Source organism: Amblyomma americanum, chromosome 1 (assembly GCF_052857255.1).
Source record: "Amblyomma americanum isolate KBUSLIRL-KWMA chromosome 1, ASM5285725v1, whole genome shotgun sequence".
NCBI classification, from domain to species: Eukaryota; Metazoa; Arthropoda; class Arachnida; order Ixodida; family Ixodidae; genus Amblyomma; species Amblyomma americanum.
Genome location: NC_135497.1, coordinates 382861403 through 382879855, shown reverse-complemented (window position 1 = coordinate 382879855; position 18453 = coordinate 382861403). Strand labels below are relative to the sequence as shown.

General features: G+C 46.4%; 1 protein-coding gene across 2 annotated transcripts in view; it reads right to left on the bottom strand.

The window, feature by feature from the left end:
* The window catches only part of LOC144115690 (polyisoprenoid diphosphate/phosphate phosphohydrolase PLPP6-like), a 52472-nt gene that overhangs the window by 730 nt on the left and 33289 nt on the right, over positions 1-18453 (bottom strand). Inside the window, exons 2-3 of one of the 2 annotated variants that reach the window (XM_077650161.1) lie at positions 10944-11242; positions 1218-1759 (exon numbers count right to left, since the gene is read on the bottom strand). In XM_077650161.1, coding sequence (XP_077506287.1) covers positions 1377-1759; positions 10944-11242 — 682 coding nt within the window. In that variant the 3' untranslated portion in view covers positions 1218-1376. Of the gene's footprint in view, positions 1-1217; positions 1760-10943; positions 11243-18453 lie in introns of those variants that run through there. The other variant, XM_077650160.1, reaches the window with a different exon arrangement.

The following is an 18453-nucleotide window of genomic DNA, read 5'->3' as shown; positions in this document are numbered from 1 at the left end:
ACAGCGAGCTTTCCTGCACGCTCCAACGGCGGCCCGGGCAGGCGTATATATCAATAACGGTTCGTTTCGAAAAAGCCCGAAGCAGCAAGACGAAGTCCGTAATAACCGGCGAAAACATTGAGGAGACGTGACCACAGCAGTTGACAGACAGCGAAGCGGCAGCCTCCAGAGAAATAATGGTCTTCCCAGCGTTTCAGGACAGAGCAGACAGACACAGGGTGTTCAGCAAGCGAACAACTTTTTACCTTCTCGATTGGTGGTGCGCCATCACACCTCAGTGAAACAAGTAGCGCGTTGCACGCTGGACTTGGCGCCGACATTCGTAGCTTCGTCTTGCGCATACTGACGACGACGAAGCCTTCTCAGGAGAGTGTTGGATCTTTTTTATGGAATCGTTAAGAGCAATCCAAGCCGAAGTGGCAAAGATACAGGCCAGCTTGTGTTTTCGAGTAGACAAGGTGACTGCTTTGAGAATTACGCCAAGCCTTTCATGTTAGACACCACGTAGGAGCTAGGCTTATTCTGTTCGAGGAGGCGCCGCTTTACTGCACCGGCCAAGAGCACACGTCGGCGAGCTCGCTTATGAGTATACTCACCTCGCCCCACATTCGCACGTGTGAACTCTTGCGAGAGTGAGTTAGAGGACGCAAGTGAGCCTCTGAGAGTACGCCAAATACGAACCCGTGGCGCTGTCTAGACAGGTAGCGCGCGCGTAAATTCTTCGGCGTACTCAGCGAAACGGGCTCCAGAAAACCATGCAGCCCACCAGCGCCGCGGTCGAAAGGAGCAATCGGCTAAGCGTATTTTATCCTGGGCGAGGCCGCCCAGAGCATAATAAACGGTGCGACAAGTCACAGACGTGGACAGGCCGGAAACAATGCGTCACGTGGCTTCGTGGAGCCGGATTGAATCCCGCGCAGCTTGTCGAATCCCGCGCACCTTGTTTACACAAGTACACAGAAATTCGGCGATAATGTAACGCTTCACTAGGCCTGCAATCAGCGTTGGTGGCAACTTGCGACGTTTACGGTCACGATTTGGGCAAACCGATCAGATTCCAATCTGTCGTGGCACGGTGCTCGCTCAGATTTTTAACCGCGTGTCGGGCGCGTCAGGAAATTGAACGCAGGGAGAAAAAAAAGCACTCCACTTTGCGCCCTGGTATGTAAACTACTCGAGAAAACGGGACAGAGTCTATCGAAATCAAAAAGCGAAACTGTTTGTCGTAACCTGCACAAAAAAGCTTTTATTGTGCCAGCAAAAAAAAACAAAAACATAATTTTGGTTTCCTGGCAGTAGAAGCCGTTTTCTCGCAGCGCCAATAGTGAATAGACCTCTGGTCCCCGCAGTATGCTTCGCACAGAAAGGCGTCCTCATCACCACAGCAGCGAATCGTGTGTGGGCTCTTCGAGGGCGCAAAAAGCTTTGAAGAGCACGGACACCATTTCTTCGGAGCACCAGATGGGCTCCACGACGATGCGGTACTCCAGGTAGCCTAGCGCGGCGCCCATCAGGGAGTCGCCCAGGTAGTGCTTGCCCAGCAGAGTCTTGGTCAGAGCGACACCGATGCACCAGGTGACGAAGAAAGCCTTGAGCATGCAAAACGCCCCAGTGCGGTTGACCACCACGAGAGTGACCAGGACCGCGCGTGAAGTGAAGTTTGACGGGAAGCCGAGGGTAGACGACTGCTGCTCGTCGCAGTCGCGCTGGCTCGCTGCCGCCTTGAGCATGGCCATCAGGACTGCATCCACCAGGACGGCTGCACGGGCCACGCAACACAGTTTGTCTCTGAAGGGGCGCAGGAGCTGAGGCGGCTGCAGCAAGCGGTGTCCAGCGCAGAGCACGCACAAAAGCGACCGCATAAAGAATGGGGATTTGGAACGCGACAACGCTATAGGTCCCGTTCGGCAAAAAGCCCGGCGTCGTGACTGGAATATACTGATTGGTCGAGAGGGTAGTGATGTAGAAAAGCAGTTTCGCTGCAAAAGAAAAAAGGGTGGTCAGGCGGAATCGAACAGCTGTCCTTTCAGCCAGGAGCCGAGCACGAACGTTCGTTCCGTGGGATAAATGCAGGCCTCGTACGAGCACCTCACACAGCACAGCAGGCGAATTAAATCACGGGAGCACTTAGTTGATTAGGGTCAGTAATTAACGTCACCAATTAATATGGACGATAAGAGGGTGCACCAGGGGTCACCCAAGCGACCGTAGGGACCCTTTAACGCTATCGCGCCATAGTCTTAAGGTGAACTTAAGTGTACCCCAAGATTTTACAGCGAAAGCTGTAATAGCTTTGTGGCCGCGTTACGATGGGGGGGGAAACGCAAAAGGCGCCCGTGTGCTTTCGCTTTTTTCCAGTCGACTGTAGTGAGAGCCACCGGTTAGTTTTGAGGAAAGGAACGGCGCAGTAACTGGCTCGATCGATCCTTTCACGCTGGGCACCTCATCCTCAAAAGTGTTACCTGTAACGCGTTACGACTCCTATACTGTACCCCCTAAATGGCTTATACGGCTGCTGCTGTAGCCCCTAAATGGCTTATAACGGGTAACACTTTTGAGGATGAGGTGTCCACCGTGAAAAGAGCCAGTTACTGCGCCACTCATGTCCTGATAACTAACCGGTGGCTCTCACTACAGTCGACTGAAAAAAAGCGAAAGCACACGGGCACGTATTGCGTTTCGCCTCCATCGTAACGCGGCCGCCGCGGTCAGGTTGGAACCCGGGTACTCTGGCTTATTAGCCGAGCACTTAACCACTGAGCCACAACGGCAGACGGAGCCAATGAGACTATATAGCAAACACCATCATCGCAGGCAACTTCGATAGAGCAGCGGGCTTCCAAAGCCTCGGAGTTTTCCTCTATAACCCGCTTACTTGCGCGAGACGTTGCTTAAAGATGTTACAAAATGCGTTTTTCTCGATTTATTCTTAATGTCCGTTCACGCTATCTCCGAAGTTAGCTTTGCCAACTACGCATTAAACTGTCACTTATATAACGACACTGCGAAAGCGGATACACAAAGAACAACTTATGCTTGCAGTGATGTGAACATTAGTAAGAGACAGCCATGAAGCTTTATAACCCGGTGGTGGGAAGAGCAGGAAGGGAGAAAGAGGTGCCATAGTGGAGGGCTCCGTCGGAGCCGCGGCACCGCTTTCTCTCTTTTCACTCCACCTTCCTGCCTTTTCCAGCTCGCTGCTCTTCCATTCAGGACCACAGCGTGCGGGACAGGGAGCCGCGGAAGAAGAGACGTGGAGAAGCAGGAAGAAAAGCGGCAGTCAGAGGCGCGCAGGGTTGAAGCGGCGTTCATGCTACAGGCGCGAAGCGAAGTACGGAAGCGGGACGCAAAGTTGGGCGCGTTGGTATAAGTTCACTTATCTAACTGCAGCGCGAAATAACTAAAGACAGACTGCCGACACAGGACGAGCGCTTACTAACAAACACAGCTCCAGTCACGGACGTATACTGCTCTGAAGCCCATCGCTGTGAACAAGGCTATGGCGTTCGGCTGCTAAGTTCAAAATCGCGGCAAGACGCGGCCACGATGGCCGCATTTCGATGGAGGCGAAATGCAAAACCTCCGGTGTGGTAAGCGCAGTCGAAATTCACCCGAAGCATGCCACTACGGCCTTTCTCATCGTGTACAGCTCCGAGATGCTAAACCTCACACTCTACATGCCCCGCCCCACGTGCTTTAATTGCACGGTGACGAGCGAATGCACAATACGGAGAGGCGGATTTTCCCGCTTGTTAACGAGGCGAATGAAACTGACTAAATCAGCCACACCCTTCGCGTCATGCATTAGCTTCCGCCGCCAGGAACTGGCTGCGGCTTGTGTGAGTGGTTAAAACTTCGTGTTAATGTGGCGCATTTTCACCGAGCTACCGCTTGTACCGAGCCGACGCAGGCTTCACGAAATGGCGGTGCTTCGTGCCACCGTGCAGCTTTCCCACCACCAGAAGCTCTGCATGAGATGCCTGCTATATATAGATAAATGAGATCACACGTGCCTGGGTCCGCGCAATATCTTCGCACGCATTGTCCAGACAGCGCGGGAAGGGTGCTCTGTTGCAGCCACAAAACTCACTATGGATCAACGCTGCTTGTCTACAGAGAGAACTTTTTCGCATACTCGTGCACTCCCCACAGAGATTTGGTTTATGGAGGTATAACGTCCCAAAGCGACTCTGGCTATAAGGAAAGCCGTAGCGAAGGGCTCCGGAAATATCGATCACCTGGGGCTCTTTAACGTGCAGTGACATCGCACAGCACACGGGCCTCTAGAATTTCGCCTCCATCGAAATCGGATCGCCGACTCAATTCACCAAACATGGCGGCGCTGCGGAGGACTGCTCCTGGGGTGAGCCTAGGTAGAATCGCGCTTGTTTTAAAATTTCACGATGAATTCGCACTTGTTTGTGGACGATGGGTGCGAGCCAAACCTTTTCTCTTCCGGAGGTTGCAAAAGAAATAAGCGCGAGACAAGGAATGATGACTCTCTGGCTTTTCAAACGCCGGCGAGAAAGCCGAGCGGTAGCGGCAGACGTGTGCTTTGGAGATAATTTAAAACCTATGACACTGGCGATGAAGGCTCTTGTACAACGGGTGAATGTCAAATCCGGATGGTCAGGTAGAAAACACCTAGAGATTGTCAATTTGTCATGCTCATAGCGAGAAATTCTGGACAAGTGCATTTTTTCAACGGGAAGCTGTTTATGAACGCCATTTTTTCGTATATCCTAAAGGATGTACGTAAAAAAGATTGCATGATAACTATAAATGCATCCGCACAGCTGCCCTCGGGACACTAGTAATGTTCTTCTATTATGAAAAATGCACTCCACTGGTTTTTTTATGGCAGTCTTCACTTCTTTCTCTCTGGGAGCGCAGGACAAACTTCAAAAAGGAAGATTTTGCTACGCATCAAAAGATTAGACAATTACAACACGAATATATTCATAACAGTATTTTACAACATTCCGCAGTTGCCTCACAATTTAAAGTGATGTCCACGAAACCTGGATTTGCTCCGAAGAAAACAAGCTGGGAATGTTTGCCAGTCCCTCTCATTGGAGTTTTAACTTATTTACGACAACGAGGAATACATAACCGAGGCTGACATATCAAATGCTTTTAGTGATCATTTTGCCACTTGCCAGAACACGCTATCGCCTAGTGTTTTACGCCACCTCCCACGTTGCCCTCAGTCATTTTTCCTTCGACCGGTGTCTTCCGAAGAAGTTTTAAAGGTAATTTCTTCTCTTGATGTCACTGGACCTGGCCTAGATTCTATTCCGCCTTCTAGAATAAAACTGGTTGCGGCAGACATATCATTTTTTTTTTGAAGATATCGTTAACAAAACATTTAGCACAGGCATATTTCCTGATTTGATGAAACATGGTAAAGTAATCCGTGGTCAAAAAGGGTTCTCGTGAAAACATTAATAACTACCGCCCAATTTGCATTTTGCCGTTTTTTAGTAAGATCATTGAAAAACTTATTTACACTCGTCTAATGCGCTACCTCAATAAATTTAATTTGAAAAACTTATTTACACTCGTCTAATGCACTATCCCAATAAATTTAATCTTCTTTCTCCATTACAATTTGGTTTTAGGCAGAATTATTCGACGGAATTGGCATTAATTAATTTCACGGATAACATTAAACGTTTTATTGACAAAGGGTTTGTTGCAGGAGCCATATTCATCGATCTAACAAAAGCCTTTGACACTCTAGATCATTCTATTCTTCTGTATAAGCTCGAATCTTTCGGTATTACTGGCCCACCTTTAAATCTTATTCGCAGCTACTTGTCTAACAGGCCTCAAGTAGTGTATCTTAATGACCAATTCTCTTCTACTAAAGTAATTAACTGTGGCGTTCCCCAAGGCTCTATACTAGGCCCATTGTTGTTCTTATTATTTATAAATGATCTACCTAATGTACTTACCAATTGTAACTGTTTGTTATATGCTGATGGCACGACCATCTACTCATCACAGAAAACGCTTACCGCACTTCAAGACACACTTAACACTGATCTTAACAATGTGTATTCCTGGTGCACTGATAATAAACTTCAAATCAATCCCTTAAAAACAACCTTTGTACTATTTCATAATCCACAAACGTCGATTTCTTCTGCGCAGTATCTGTCTCATATATCGTTGGACACCTGAACCGCGCCGTAAGGGAAGGAATAAAGGAGGGAGTGAAAGAAGAGAGGAACAAATAGGTCCGTAGTGGAGGGCTCCGGAATAATTTCGACCACCTGGGGATCTTTAACGTGCACTGACATCGCACAGCACACGGGCGCCTTAGCGTTTTTATGGAGGAAAAACGCTAAGGCGCCCGTGTGCTGTGCGATGTCAGTGCACGTTAAAGATCCCCAGGTGGTCGAAATTATTCCGGAGCCCTCCACTACGGACCTATTTGTTCCTCTCTTCTTTCACTCCCTCCTTTATTCCTTCCCTTACGGCGCGGTTCAGGTGTCCAACGATATATGAGACAGATACTGCGCCATTTCCTTTCCACCAAAAACCAATTATTATTATTATTATTCTCCAATAACTGTCTCGTTAAATACTTCTGTTATACCGACATCTGATACTGTTAAATTTCTAAGTATTACTCTCGACAAACACCTTAAGTTCAATAGCCATGCCAACTCGCTAATAAAAAAGGTTTCATTTGGCATCCGCATTATCATTAAAACACGCACATTCTTCCACCCTCATATTATTACATCGTTGTATCATGTTTACATTAACAGTCATTTATCATACTGTTTATCTTCATGGGGTAATACATATGCCATTCATCTCAAACCACTTCAACGTCTTCAAAATCAGGCAGTAAAATTAATGACCTTTAGCTCATTCCGCTGCCATTCTTTACCTATCTATCAACGTCTTAACGTTTTACCCATTCAACAGCTGTTCTATCATAAGTTATCACTCATTACATTTCGTCTCTTTCATCGTGAAATAACCTTAGACAGTCTTCCTTTTGATAACCTCATGAACAAAAATACTAGGTTTTCAGAACGCTATAACCTTCTATTACCTAAAATCAGATCTAACTGTGGTAAATTTACACTTCGTTTCTATGGTATTTCACTTTGGAATCGCATCCCTGTTAATATTAAGTCATCTCTTTCATTGCAGTTTTTTAAACACAATATGAAAAGAATACTGTTAGCAGAACCATCTTTTCATTTGTCATAAATACATTTATTAAATTTTCTTTACATTATTTCTGTTATTGTATCGTTAGGCTTCATGTTTCTGTAAAACACTTTGTATTTTTCTTTGTTCGTAATATGCAGAAGAGCCAAATTTTTATTACAGGTTACTAGATATTCCTGCTTATGATTATTTATTGCGATATTACTGTATAACGCTGTTTTTAGTATATATCTAATTGTCTTCTATTTATTTGCACTTGTTCCCTATGAATTGTATTTCTTGACGTGTTTTTTCTTTTTCTTTTGTTTTGTTTGTTTGTTAGCCCTCTACTTGCTGCTCTAATACTCTTAGGCACCCACTAATGATAGGAGGTCCCCCTGGCAGTTTCTCACTCTGGGACCTCCTGATGCTGTATATAATATGTAAGCCTGTTTCTTGTACATGCAATTACAATAAACGAACTTGAACTTAGTGCCACTGCTCTTCCTGGTCTACTTTAATGATATAACGAGAATTCTTGGTTCTCCCTCATTGATCATGTATGGCGATGGTACAAATATTTTTTTAAAGCAGAGACAAATAAATCACTGGAAGAAGCAGTTAATGCCTACCTTTCGAATCTGCCTGCATGGTTGCGAATCTGAAGACTGAACACTGACAAAGCTAAATCCGCGACTTCTAAGCCAATTAATAACAAGATTTTTACGTGATGAACAGTGTTTGAAAGCACCTCAGCCAAGTTACTTACCAGAAATTTCTGGGGATTTGGTTCAGTGAATATCTTCCATAGGCAAGCCATGTTAGTAAGCCCTGCACAGATCTGCCCCGAGTGGCTAGTACCATATGTAAAATACAGCACTTACTGCCTGTGTGGCTTCAAATAAATTTATAGCATTCTTTATTCTACTCCATGCTGTGCTATGACATCCTAATATAGGAAACAAGACAAACTCAAATTGCAATAGGTTATTGGTTGATAAAAGAGGACGTTACACATGTATGAAAACCATCAAGGAAATAACAGAAACTTGCACAGGCAACCGCTGTTTTTAAAATATGCCATGCACATGGTCGACCAGGTGTATTACTTTGAGTTGCTACTATGGATCCACAAATATAGACTTCACTGCATACCTTCAGATATTTCATATCAATATGCAATCAGAAATCCTACACTTAGACAACCATCTACAAGAACTAACTACAGACAACAAGCCTTATATTTTCAAACAGTCAAGATATTGAACAGAACAGATATAAACATCGATTAAAAAAAAGGCTTTGCTGCTTTTAAAAAAGAAGCTGAAAATTCGTTCATTTCATGCAGTATTTTATGTTTATTGTGATGTTTCCTATCATTTTTTATTGTTTGATGGAATTCCCAGCGCAGTGTCACTCTTGTTCTTGTGCCCGCGATCTGTTTGTGCTAAAAAACAGGTGAAAGAGAAAAATGATGGTATGCTTTATACTTTGCTTTTTCTTCTATCAATCCGTCCCAAAGGTTTATTTTACCGATGCATTTGTACTATGCCTGATGAAATATCTCTGTTGCAGTCATTTTTTTTGCTGTCTCATCTGTTTGCTCAGTAACAAGAATGTGCTCAGTAACTATGAAAAAATGAAATGAAAATTGGTTTTCGAGGGAAGGAAATGGCGCATTAACTGTCTCACATATCTCGGCGGACACCTGAACCGCGCCGTAAGGGAAGGGTTAAGGAGAGAGTGAAGGAAGAAAGGAAGAAAGAGGTGCCATATTAGAAGTCTCCGGAATAATTTCGATCACCTGGGGATCTTTAACGTGCACTGACATCGCACAGCTCACGGGCGCCTTTTGCGTTTCGCCACCATCGAAACGCTGCCGCCCCGGTCGGCTTCGAACCCGGGTGCTCCATGAATAGCATTACTTTTGTATTTGGCATGTTAATGCGATTGATTATTTCTTTTTTCACAATGTGCATATATTTGGCTTCCCAAGTGTAGTGCCGCTTGCCGAATTGTATTCATCAATCTTTTGTGCTACGTATGTATGCGGGAGGCCGAGGCTCCGTCAGGCGTTGCTACGGTTTTAGCTTCAGCCTCCAACCACCCCTTTTTTTAGACTTGTTCTAAAAAAATACAAAAAAGCTGCCCTCTTTTGCACTTTTTTGTGCTCAAATTTTATTAATCATGTCCAACTTTAAATATGAATATAGATTTAGAATTTTGTGCATATGTGAGACGCGAAACAGTAAGGTCGCTTTTTTCAGCGCACTGTCTTCTCGAAGAAATCAATCGCGCCATGCGCACTCAGTTCGTCTGTAAGGCATGCAATGAATGTAACGCGTTTGACAATTCGTTTCGTTTGATTCTGTTCTATTCTTGCCATCCACCCGTCTACCTGATTGATTCCAGCGACAACGAGGCCATGGGTAATTAAAGTGAAAAAATTATTTATCACCCTCACCTCAGTTTTTCTGGATAACAAAGTACCATATAATAATAAACGCACGCCGCTACAAGGCGTGCAATTACAGATATAGTCAAGGGTAAAATAAACACTATACGCGCCTGGAATGTGCCTCTTAGTCATAAATGCTAATGATGTTTCATAACAAACAGCAACACGTATCTACATAGGCTTTTGAACTCTAAGCGCATTATCTTTTTACAAATATAGGCTGATAAGCACTGTGCTATCATGGTTCTGCAAGCGTTCCACTAAATCGTGGAAACATTGTTTTCATGCTCATTGTGTTGCCGGTAGCAGAAAACTCACGCGATGACGTTTAGCGGCTTTTCTATCTCGTTATGTGTATTTTAGGTGGGTATATTCGACAGGAAGCCAGCCAAGGTTTATTTTTACAGCAAAACTCTGTTAACTTCTGAATATGAAGGCGAACAATTCGGGCAACGGAGCAAACGATGTTGTTCCGTGCGCGCTGGTCTTTGCTGGACTAGTTGGTGGCTTCGCCGCGGCGTGGCGTCGACTTCGTGAAAATCAACACGCGACCAAGTGCCTAACTCATTTAATGACATTTATACTGGGACCGCTGCCGCAATACCTTCAGTTCCATCAAGGGGCATAAGAAAGATCAGCCTGCCGCTAGAGCGCCGCATGCAGGCTTTCTTCCAAGGCTTCCCTCGTTCCCAAGTCGTCTTGTTTTTATTATTGCTTTTACATCACGCGCTTGAAAACACAGCGCACATGCTCATCGAAAGCAGAGTTTTCCTATTCGTTTCAGTTGTTTCACGCTCATGTTCATCCCGTTTTTTTTCTAATGTCCTGTTCTCTTGTGCGCTGTTTGCATGAGCAACTAGCCGCACGTTACACGCTACTGAACTTCATTCCAAGTTTCAAGCTCCTTTCATTGCATATCGCTGGTTTACAAGAATGTAAAACGGCTCGAAAGACGAAGACAAACAGCGCATAAGAGACAGGCGGGCGTCAACCGAATTTCGTTGTGAAATCAAGCCAGCTTGAACAGAGAAAGGCGATCGCATATCCACAATGTGACAGTGCTCAAGAAAAGCAACAAGCTGCCCGCACGCTCTTTGGGGAAAAGGAAGGAAGAGAGCACAAACCTAAGCATCTTTTGAAAGCAGCCAACAACAGTGACGACGTGGACAGGTGGACCGCAAAGAAGCAAGGAAACCGTAATCAGCAAGTACGTACGTTGCCGGGCATTCTAGGCGAAAAGCTGGTTCGAGAGAATGCCTCGCACCGAGGGGCCGCTGCGCCGGCACAGCGGCAGCTCACGACGGGCACTCACCTAGGAATACGTTCAAGAAGAACGTGCGCACCGGCACGTCGAAGGCGAAGAACCAGAGCAGGAATGTGAGACCACCGATCCAGACTGCGCTGTGGGCGGACATCTCAAAGGCGGCAAGTATGTGCCTGTACTGAGCCAGCGGCGCCTTCTCGTGGGCTGCCAGGAACAAGTGTGATGAGAGGACCTCGTCCACGCCGCGAAGAACGAGAAGGATGGGATTGCGCTTCCATCCTGGAGGAGGAAGCTCCTTGGACTCGTCGCCATCCGAGCGAAGCTCGCGGCCGGACCCCGCCGAAGCGCTGATTGCGAGAAAAGGGAAAACAGGGGAGACACGGTTAAAGAGCTGTTGTGTGTTGGGTTTAATGGTGCATAAGCAACTAAGGCTATCATGCGCAAAGCTCAAGGTATAAGGAATTGTTTTCTGCATATTTTTACAAAGATAAAATATTATGGCGGTGTAGAAAGCTTGAAAAGGTAGTTCCTTCTACCCAGTATTCAGAGCAAGAACAAGATTTATAAATGGCTAACATTAAAAGTTGTAAAGGAGGTCGACTAACCTCATCACCCGGTCCTTGGCTGTGCAAGGACTGGAGGCCCCTAACCAATCAAATAAAACAACTTCAGCCCTTTTCTCCGGAATTAGAAAGTGGTTGAGGTGTACTAAGATACAAACAGACCAGTGGGCAAAACATTTTAGAGTCTCTTGAGAAATCCGGTTTCTTTGAGAAAGCTAAAAACACAGGATATATCAATAATTGCATCATCTTCTAAAAGCAGTGCAGGATGAAAAGGAATGCATGCGATATAAAAATTGAGTAAAGTACTTTTTCCTTAGTTTTTCTAGTTTCGCACAAGACAATAAAATGTGGTTAATCGCAACTTCGTCTCCGCATTCTTCGCAAACAGGCTGGTCTTGTTTTGTCAGTAGGAAATTGTGCGTCAGGTATGTGTGTCCCATACGAAGACAGCAGATAATCCCTTCCTTAAAACTTTCCTGATGGGTGCCGGACTTCCATTCAGTTATAACTGGTTTCACATTGTATAGTTTGTTCTTTACTTCGTTGTTCCACGCGGACTGCCATTTCAGTCTTATGTTACGATGTATTAAGTAAATGCAATACTTTAACGGAATATTTACTTTCTTTATTTGCTTGTCACGTGCTTGAGCAGTGCATAAGTCTGCTCTCTCGTTGCTGATTTGATTTGATTTATGGGTGTTTAACGTCCCAAAGCGACTCAGGCTATGAGAGACGCCGTAGTGAAGGGCTCCGGAAATTTCGACCACCTGGAGTTCATTAACGTGCATTGGCATCCCACAGAAGACGGGCCTCTAGAATTTCGCCTTCATCGAAATTCGACCGCCGCGGCCGGGATCGAACCCGCGACTTTCGGGCCAGCAGCCGAGCGCCATAACCACTCGGCCACCGCGGCGGCTATCACCAAGTATAGGAGTGACTGCATTTCTGGAGTGGAGAGCTGTAAGTAAACTTAGCGATTCGGTGTAAATAATACTGTTTTTGAGGTTCTCCTTTACCCCCGCCGCGGTGGCTCAGTAGTTAGGGCGCTCGACTACTGATCCGGAGTTCCCGGGTTCGAACCCGATCGCGGCGGCTGCGTTTTTATGGAGGAAAAACGCTAAGGCGCCCGTGTGCTGTGCGATGTCAGTGCACGTTAAAGATCCCCAGGTGGTCGAAATTATTCCGGAGCCCTCCACTACGGCACCTCTTCTTCCTTTCTTCTTTCACTCCCTCCTTTATCCCTTCCCTTACGGCGCGGTTCAGGTGTCCAACGATATATGAGACAGATACTGCGCCATTTCCTTTCCCCCAAAACCAATTATTATTATTATTCTCCTTTACTATTTGTTCAATGACTACATAGACGGCGTAACATTCGGCAGTGGAGATTGATGCACACTGTGGAAGCCTTACTATTTGACTGCAGTTCCCTTGTACCACTGCACTTCCAACGTAAACATCTGTTTTTGAGCCATCTGTATAAAAAGCTGTGCAAGTACTGTATTTTTCCTCGAGTGCAAAAGGTTCTTGTAATATATGCTGTTGTGGAGTTTGTTTTTTGCTGAAATGTGTAAGAGTGAGATCACAGATTTCGGGGAAATTGTACCATGGCGGCAGTGGATCTCGTCTTCCAGCAATGCCAGGAAATGTGTCCAGTACGCCGAGATTTTGGCACATCTCTTCAAAACGCAAGAGCAGTGGCCTGGTACTTTGCGGCTTGTTGTTAAACAGTATTCTATATGGGCACTTTGTGACTATTTGGTGACAGATGTGTTTAGGTAGTGAACAGATTTTAAGGATGTAGGAACACGTGAGCATCGTTATTCTGTCTGTAAGCGATGGTTCGTTTCTTTCTACATACAGACTGTTTATGGGCGACGTCCAGCATGCACCAGTGGCATGCTCTGTTGTGGAGCATCCCTTTTGAAAACCACCCTGGTGGCTGTCAAGAAGTTCACAGGACTTTAGGACAAAAGTTAACCTTATATTTAGGACACTTTCAAAGGATTTGGTTAGGCAGCTGGTAAGGGCTATGGGTCTATAACTGCTAGGAGGTGTTGGTGGCTTCACGGGTTTAAAAAATGGTACAATATTTGATTTCTTCCAGGCTTCAGGTATTTCCCCCGATATTCATACTTTGTTAAAGGATCTTAAAAGTGGCTATACAGCAGGCTGGGAAAGATTTTCCAGCATTTCATAGTTTATTTTGTCGGGTCCTGGAGCAGTTTTTTTCCGGCAGACTAGTCTATTGATTTCCTGGAGGGTAATTAATCTATTGCATTCTTCGTTAGCACCTCAACTTGTGGGGAGTCTTTGCTTTTCGTCCATAGTTTTGTACTTTAGAAATGACTGGGTATAATGTGATGAACTAGAGACTGCAGCGAAGTGTTCCCTTAATATGTCTGCCTGTTCCCTTATGCTTGTCTGTGTGCCAGGTGTCGTTAAAAAAGTAAATGTGAATGGTGAGAAGTTGCCATTTAATTTTCTAAACCTGCTCTCACATTTTTTTATGTGGTTGAGCTGTTTATGGGAGAGACATAAGCTTGCCATGACGTTTTCTCGTCATGGCGTGTAATAGCCCGCGCTTGTGCTCTCGCCTTTTCGGAAAAAAAATAAGGTTATCTTGTGTTGGGTATCTCCGAAAGACTCCCCAGGGTTTATTATGTCGTTTTTTTGCCTCCTTACATTCTTGTGAGTACCACACTTTGTGGTTCTGGCGCACCACTCCTGTGGATTTTGGAATTGACACATGTGCAGCAGAAAGAATGCATGTTGTGAACATTTCATTAATCTCATCTACGCTGTAATTTTCTAGAATTATATCCTCTAAACTGGCTTTATTTGTAAACAATGCCCAGTCTCCAACGCCGTGGTTTTGTCGGAATAACTGTTGGCGAGGATGACAGACTTATTATTACAGAGAGATGATCACTTCCATATGGATTATCTAAAACACTCCAGTTAAAATTACTAAAAACAGACGGTGAACTGAAAGATAAATCTAAAACACTCATTTTCCCCGAGGTTGGGGAAGAGTATGTAGGTTTACCTGAGTTTAGCAGAGAGACATTAGTGGTTAGAATAAAATCCTCTATAAGCTGCCCTCTAGCGTCAGTTTTCTCTCTTCCCCCCAAAACAAGAATGTGCATTAAACTCTCCAACTACCAGGTATGACTCTGGTAGCTGCTCTAAAAGAACCTCTAAGTCATGAAATGTTACCTTCAGCTGTGGCTCAATATATACGGAGCACACTGTTATGGTTTTGTGTGCAAGCAGAGTGGCTGCTACAGCTTCAAGTCTTGTTTTTAGTTTTAGCGCACGAGCCCGGACACCGTTCTTCATTATGATGGCGACACCTGACAGCCTGCTCGCCTGCTCTCGGTTACGACGGAAAACAGTATAATTCTTGAGGAAATTATTTTTTTGAGGCCCGAAATTTGTCTCTTGAAGACAAAGCGACAGGAGCGTGTGCTCCAAGGATGTCTTTAATGTCGCTGTAGTTGTTCAAAAGTCCTCTACAGTTCCATTGAATCATGAAAGCCATCTTAATTTTGTGCTTCGATGGAATGAAAAACTAGATCAAATTGTTTAGGGCCCCGTGACTTGGAGCTTGACTTTTTTTGACCGATCCAGAGAGCTCCGCCGACCACGCGACGTGGACGGCACGGGGTTGCCCTGGACCGTGTCCATCGCCTCTGCAGAGGCGCTGGACGACCGTGCAGAGGACACGTGGACGTTAAAGTTAGACCTCGACCTGTGGGAGGAGGTCTTGAGGGCACTCGACCCGGCGATCTGCGAGGCCTTTTTTTGGGTTGGCACCGTAGTCCACCCGGGGACACAAATGGCCCCGCCACAGGCTCACTGCGAGTGGCCTGTACAGGTGCCGAAGCCTGTTGTGGTGTTCCGCGCCCACGCACCACATCGGCGAAGTTTGTTTTTGCGGTGAAGGAGAATGTGCATCGCCTTCTTGCTTCTTTGAAAAATGTTTTCAGTAGTTTTGAGTGATTATTGCTTTTTCTTTCTTCGAGGACGCACACGCCCTGCAGTATGCACCATGGTCTCCTTCACAGTTTGCGCAGCGTGGGGCGCCGTCGCAGTCATCAGAAGAGTGATCTTTTGCAGCACATTTCGCGCAAGTTTTACGACCGCGGCAACCCTTTGAACAGTGGCCGAACCTATGGCAGTGGAAGCATCGTCGAGGGTTACGAACGTAAGGTCTCGCATTTATTTATAGATAACCCACTTCAATTGAGTCTGGGAGAGTACTATGTGTAAATGGTCAAGACTATGTGCTTTGTTGGGATTTCTTTGCCCTCTTTTCTTATTTTTATCCTGTGGACATCAACGACGTTTTGTTCAGCAAGCCCTTCTTTGATTTCTTGTTCAGTGAGGTGGAGAAAATCGTTCTCTGAAATTGCACCACGGACTGTATTGAGAGATTGGTGGGCAGATATGGAGGCAGGGATGTCACCCATGGACACAATGTTGAAAAGTTTTGAGTGTTGGACGCTATCTCGGAGTTCCAGTAAGAGGTCTCCACTGGCCATTTTTGTAACCTTGTAGCCTAAGCCCAAGGCACCCGTCAAACATTTTTCTACAATGAATGGGGAGATTATTCTGGCAGATTTATCTGTTTGCTCACTATGAGTCACCTGGAACTTGGGGAAACTTCGCTTCTTTTGCACGAAATATTGAGTTACCTCGGTCCGCCCTCTCTTGCGAGGGCGATCAGTTGCTGAGGGAGAGTTGAACATAGGATAAGTGTGTTTTAATGCTACGGTGCCAGCCACCCACCATAGAGCCCAACTTGGGGATGGGACAGGAACTTGCAAGCGAGTCCTGCCCTCGCCAGCTGTACACCCCAACTATAACCAAATATGACGCAACTCAGGGTAGTCGGTCACACAAGGTTAACCCTCACCGCCAGGAAAAACGGTAAAACCAAGAAGCGAGTAGGAGACAGGAGAGTAGTGAGAAGATAGGAAAGTGAAAGATGGAGGGGAGGACAGGAAAAGGCGACTGCCGATTTCCCCCGGTCGGGTCAGACCGGAGGTGGTGCCGTCTACAGGAAGCTGGGGCCAAAGTGGTGTGTTGCGATACAGATGAACGATGTGCGCAAAACGTCCGACGAACCACATACACGGGAGAAACACAAGGACTGGCGCAACTGTTGCGCCAGTCCTTGTGTTTCTCCCGTGTATGTGGTTCGTCGGACGTTTTGCGCACATCGTTCATCTGTTGCGCCAGTCCTTGTGTTTCTCCCGTGTATGTGGTTCGTCGGACGTTTTGCGCACATCGTTCATCTGTATCACCACGCACCAACTAGGCCCAACAGAAGTGTTATTGGTGTGTCGGTGGGGCCTAAAGGTCCAAACGCTCGACATTGGCTCAACCAACAGGATCCCCTTTTCCCCGGACACGGCGATGCCACGCACGGCGAAGCGCGAGTGCTCGGGTCCGTGGTGATGCACTGTTCACCATCATCCACCTGGGGGGATGTCCCTGCGGATGCTCGGGAACCCACGGTGTCGCCACTCACCGACGCCTGCAAGCAGACGGCCCCCTGCGGGGACTCGGTTAAAGAGGCACAGACAAAACTCTGAAACTCTAGAGTGTCCGTTTCTTGTTTTGCCTTGAAAGACTACGGGAAAAGTGATCGTGAAGCTTGGCTCAGTAAACCAGTGCGCAGCATTAATAGTCCACTCCAAACGATTTTGTGCCGTGCAGTTTGGGTCTCGGTCGCCGCAAGCGATGAAGTGTACTCTCTTGACGTCAAGGTAAACCGGCCAACCTGGCCTACTACAATACTGATCACGTAATCTTAGCCAGCAAGCAGTGGTGATTCCTGTGAACAACCACTAGGTTCGGTGACGTCACAATAAATGGTGCAAGAGCACCTTGACTTCACTCAAATTGGAAATGTCAAGCGGCTCCGCGGACGACATTAAAAAAACATTAAGTTGAAACACAAAAGCATCTCCTTACGCCCTTGAACAAATTATATCGTTTGTTTTCATCGACATTGTGAGTGTGTACTCCTCTTAAAGTAGGTTTGGCATGTAGTCAGGCGGGAATGAAACGTGAACACGCTTATGCCTCACTTTTCTGCTTTGCAGCAAGATATTCTTTTACAACTGGCTTATAAATATATACTTCGGTAGACCTTTGACCTTAAACATGAATAAGGATAGTTGCGCACTGGAGCTGAAAGTACACAGGTAAGATTGTTTTGTTCAGAGGCGTTGTTCGCGTTTAATTCCGGCCTGACTGCAAACATTGCAGATGAACAGCTTCTCCGTACAGTGGTACGGTGGAAGAACCGAACAGAGCACGCTATGGCGTTGGAAGTATTTACACATTGCCTTTGTTCCGTACGGACAACGCCAACAGACCAAGAATATTCAAGCCACGAGAAGCATCAATCGACAGAAGCTTCAACGGGCCGTCGACGTGGTTGCGGCGCCAAGAATGCAGGTGATGGCGTCTACAAGGGACCCCCCCCCTCCCCCGCTGTTTACGTGGTGAAACGGCCATCCGCTGCCCGAGAACGGCTTTCAGGAACTTGTCGTTTGTTCTCAACGCCGGACCCACCCGGGACATAATGACGTCCTTCTCCCGGAGGGGACGGCAAGCGGCGCGGGGCTGCAAATGAGCCGTGGCAAACGCGGCCGTGTTTGACTAAGCCAACGACGCCGGAATCCTCGTGCTTCGAAAACAACCTCGTGTTACCCTAAGTGCTTTTCCTTATACGTGGAACCTTCTGCAAAGTGCAGTGGCAGCCTTTCGTTCCCACGCTACCGCTGTGAAGTGCAGGTGACTGACCTTCGACGCTGCTTGGGGCCCCCTTCCAGCTATTCATCACTGCTGCCTGGACAGCGCGGACCATAACTTGCCAGAAGTGGCAAGTGTGTTGTTGGGGGCGTCCTGGAAGGCGGACCCTAAAGACTGGACACGTGACCTACATCACAGTGATTCGACGCATTTTTAAACTA